This window comes from Ictalurus punctatus, chromosome 2, assembly GCF_001660625.3.
Source record: "Ictalurus punctatus breed USDA103 chromosome 2, Coco_2.0, whole genome shotgun sequence".
NCBI classification, from domain to species: Eukaryota; Metazoa; Chordata; class Actinopteri; order Siluriformes; family Ictaluridae; genus Ictalurus; species Ictalurus punctatus.
In genome coordinates, this window is record NC_030417.2 from 21,055,932 (window position 1) to 21,060,511 (window position 4,580).

The window sequence follows — 4,580 nt, forward strand, 5'->3', positions numbered from 1 at the left end:
CTAAAGGAATGCAAAAATAAATCATATTACATATTCCAATGTTTAAAATATAATTTTTATACATGGAATAAATGTTAAAAATAAGAATAGTAAACATACATAGCAATCAACTGCAGTACAGTATGCGAAAGACTTCAGACTAATTACCAAAATCACCATTTTAAGTAGAATTTATTTTAGGATAAAAAATTATTGCTTAAAGAATATAATCACTCTCACTGCCAAGTCACTATTTTGGTCAGATTTATTTTTTAAAAGTAGAAACGTTGCTCTAGAATTTCCTGATTCTTGTGAAACCCTGCGATTCCTTCAAACAGATGGTTATAGATCTTCTCCCACGCCTCCATTTCCAAGCGCCACAGAGCCAATCTGGAGCGAATGAGCTCAGCCACTTCATTTTTGCTCCCTTTGGCCAGACTAATACCACTTTTAGTGATGAAAAAAGCATCTACACCAATAAAGAGGGCATTTAAAGTAATGAACCCTGCCCTGGCTGACTTTGAAATGGCCAGAGGAGTTCCTTTAGCCAGCTGCCCAATGTCAGGAAGATCTGCAGCCAGTTTTGGGATGCTCCGACCTGCATTAGCTTCCTGAAGCCCCATATTAACTGCCTTTGCAATCACCTCCTCACTTCTGAGAACTTTTGCAGCTGAAGCTCCATCCACTATAGCATCAATACATTTTCCTACTGCTCCAGCACCAACAATCAGTTTCCCAGCTTTAAATACCATTTGAACGCCATTGGCACTTTCTTCAGCACAGATGCTGTTGGCCACGTCTTCCATATAATCTAGGATCTTCTGCATGTCTTCCATAAACCTGGTGAAGATGTCATTGGCATTTTTCCCTTGATGACTGTTGACTGCCATTTCAGTGATGCCTGTAACGAGGCTGTTGACGCCGCTGGTGACTCCGAGACCAACACCTGTGAGTGTGAGAGCCAAAGATACGCCTGCAGTGACGGGAGCGAGAGCTAAACCTATGATGGACAAAACACCTCCTGCAATACCGACTGAACTTCCAGCCACAGTGGACATGTTGGAGCCCTTCTTCATCTTGTCCAGCGCAGCTGCAGCCTTCTCTAAATCAGACAGGAATGCAAACATCCTGGTGTGGCACTCATGGAATAAATTAATGAAGCCTTGTGCCTTTTCGCCAAATAGGAAATTCATCCTGAACAACTCGTCCCTCCTGTAAAGAAACTGTTCTGAAATACTAATAGCAAATTTGTCCATTTCAAACATCAATTACAATTACATAATCAGTGATAAGACTGATAAAAATCTGAGTAAATTAATAAATCATAAATAAGTAAAACAGAATGCTTTTACCTGATTTTAGTTAGCTGGAGTAAATGGTCATACAGATCGTGCACAGACTCCTCACTCACGTTCAAATTAAATGTCAGTGAAGATTTCCCATTTTTCCATCTGTAACATAATACATGTGATGTCAAACATTTAAACCCTGTGTGGACAGAATTTCTTTACATGGATGTTCTTCCTGGGAAACATTTTTTTCCATAACCAACCACAGTCATCTGTTGTCACTAGGATGACATTTGACTCCCCCCAGTACTCTCCCACGGAGATAGGCTCCAGGTTTCCTGTGACCCTGAAAAGGAGTAAGCGGTTGAAGATGGATGAAATTGGTGTTAATGAACCTCTTGCGTATGGATCCTAACCACTCCTCTAAGTCTCCCTCGTTACACTACCTCTGGGTACAGTTATTCACATGGCGTTAGGTTCCTCTGCCATGCTGATGACACACAGGTGTATGCGGGAGAGGAAAAAGTACTGAGAAATTATACTTCATTAAAAGTGCAGGTATCCAGCCAAATGATCTTCAATCTTATCCACAAAGGGCTGGTGTGGCTGCTGGCTTTCATTCTAACCAAGTAGGAGTCACACCTGATTCTACTTGTTTAATCGGTTCATCTTAGTCTCCAATCAAGTCCCACTGCCAAAATGTCAAACCACACTTTCTGATCATTGCCTCTATGGATTTAAAAAAATGTAAGAAACTTGCATGACTCCGATGCTCTCCTCCTGCTTCTTTATATACGAGTTATTTTCACTAATTCATATTCATCACATATTCGTTTATTTTCTTGCTGCAGTGGATAATATTTGCATGAGACCACAAAGACTTGAAATTCCTGAAGAACTGTTGTTGTAATTTAGCAGGTTGTGTTCATTTTAAGACTCCTTATTTAGCGAACAAGTCTAGAAGAAAGGAGAAAAGCCCCTGCCTGTATGATACTTACCCATGAAAACCTCCAGAACCTGATATGCACTTGGATCTACAAAGAGAAAACACAGTTGGTCAAACCTATTTGGGAATAATTATAAAACTATGTGGTGTAATCACAAAGTTATGCTCAATACATTTTCTCCATCTTCTCACAGATCTGCTGAGTGATACGGATGTATTTGTCCAGCTGGATGGCCAGGACTTCCACATTCCTGAGGATCGGCAGGAAGAACGCTCCTGCGTCTCTCTTGAAGTGGACGAGGAGTGGAGAAACGATTCTGGCTGCAGAGATCACTGAACGTACGGACATGGAGCTCACACCCTTTGGCATGAAGCTCTCGCCCACGAAGACAAACAGTGAGGTGACGGCTAGCTTCTCCACTGCATCCAGGAAGTGTTGGAGTTTCTCCAGTCCTTCTAAAGTCTTCTTCAAAACTTCTCCTAGCTCCTTCTCCAGCTTCTGCCTTCTGGAATCTGCTGTAACCTGAGTCAGACCATTCCACATGTACTCTCCAAAAGCCTTGGCCTTGTCCTCAGCCTTCTGAACATGGTCAAACTTCAGAGTGATCTGATCGGCCCGGTCTTTGATGTATTTCACCCTCCTGAGTTCAGATTTTCTCTGTAAGGTCCATTTTGATTCTCCGTCACAAAACTCCTTTACTGTTTCAATGTATTTGACAGTATCTAAGATGTACTCGCCCAGCTGCTTCTGCAGTTTCTCTCTGTGATAAAAACATAGCAAATTTGAATAAGTACAAATTCCTAAAGCTGCCTTTGGAAGCCGGAGTGTGCTCGAGCACTGGTTTGTGAATGGAGGATGGAGCTGGAGAAAGTGAGTGGTAAGGAACCTGCGGGAAACTGTACTAATAAGTGTGCTCTCTTGCCCTGCATCCCAATTGGCATATTTATGCTATGTACTAAAATTATGTACTTTTTTGCGAAGAAAAAATACATACTTTTAAGTGTGTAGTAAAAGAGTATGCAAGTATTGGGACATACGAACACGTCATGTAACAGAAGAGAACGTTGTTGCCCAGAAGAGAACACTGTCACCGTAAACAAACAGGAGGACACAGAACGCATCTTTGCAAGAATTGAGATGTGCTGTGAGCTTCCTGTTACACAGTGGATGCAGTGGACGTCCCAGCACATTTATACTAGTGGGACAGGACCATCGTCTCTTCAGTGCTCCTCCCTAAGTAATATGTTTCAGCTGGTTAATAGGTTTACTGTTAACTGGCTGATTAACCAAAAGTTAATTAAGCATGTTTTAATGTAGCAAGCTCTCCGTTTGCAATTGCAACCTCACATTAACTAAAAACTAAGTTAAAGAGTTTACATTTACCTCAGGATGGAAGCTAGCGCAGTTTCATTAAAATACTTCTGAGGGATAAATTCGGCTACTTATGGATTTTAGATACATATTTTGATTTATTTAGATTATTTTTGTTAAAAAGATGTTAAAACTACAAGTATGGGTTAGGCTTCCATCAGCCGCTATTGTTATGCTGCCATGACTCCTGGGACTTCTAGCGGGTTCAGTGCACTCAGGTCTGCATCCGATGCAGCCTCGTTATCGTTCAATTATTGAAACTGAACTTCGGCAGTGGATGATGACGTGGAACGAGTTCACAAGGACGGCAGCTCGCATAAGAACGCATATTGGTAAACAGCCAGTGTCCACGGATCCACACTTCTAAAATCTACCGCAAATGGTAGACCATCCGGGTAACCTTAGTATACTCAATTCAACATACAATACCGGTACTATTTAGTACACAAATTATTATTATATATACACTCCCAAATATTTTTGAGCATGCTGTACATTTATAAGCAAGGAAATGGTATATGTGAATGGAGAAATGTTTAGAAAACTATTAAAACAGTAAAGATTCCAAAACTCTTTATGATTGTAATTCACTCTATGATCAAATATAATAAAATAAATCACAAGAGAAAATTTACTGGAGTTACCTTTTCATCATCCTGCTCGGTTCAGGAGCTCTGAGTCTGATATGAACTCCCTCTCTTCTGCCCAAGACAAAAGAAATGCTAGACTTTGTACCTGTTATATCCAGATAACAATTTTAGGTTTCTTTTAAGTGACTCTTTCAAGTGAGTCAAACGAATCGATTCACAAGGCACCCAGAGATTTATTATCTTTATGGTTTTTATTTATTTATTTATTTATTTTTACAGATGGCTCTCCTTTATTTATCTTTCATTCATTTGTAATCAGTAATAATGAATCATCATAAATATGGTTGTAAGCAGCCATTAGAACAGTGGTCTGTGTAGTCACCAAAAACTGTTACAAAAACATT

At 40.1% G+C, this 4,580-nt stretch overlaps 1 protein-coding gene across 1 annotated transcript; it reads right to left on the reverse strand.

Moving 5' to 3' along the window:
- Window positions 1-226: 226 nt before the first annotated feature.
- LOC108276408 (uncharacterized) lies at window positions 227-4,312 on the reverse strand. Its single transcript, XM_017488059.3, has 5 exons — window positions 4,231-4,312; window positions 2,388-2,975; window positions 2,267-2,302; window positions 1,332-1,430; window positions 227-1,191 (listed from the first exon to the last, which is right to left on the reverse strand). The coding sequence occupies exons 1-5, from the start codon at window positions 4,239-4,241 to the stop codon at window positions 252-254; spliced, it is 1,674 nt and encodes a 557-aa protein (XP_017343548.1). The 5' UTR covers window positions 4,242-4,312; the 3' UTR covers window positions 227-251.
- Window positions 4,313-4,580: the final 268 nt, after the last annotated feature.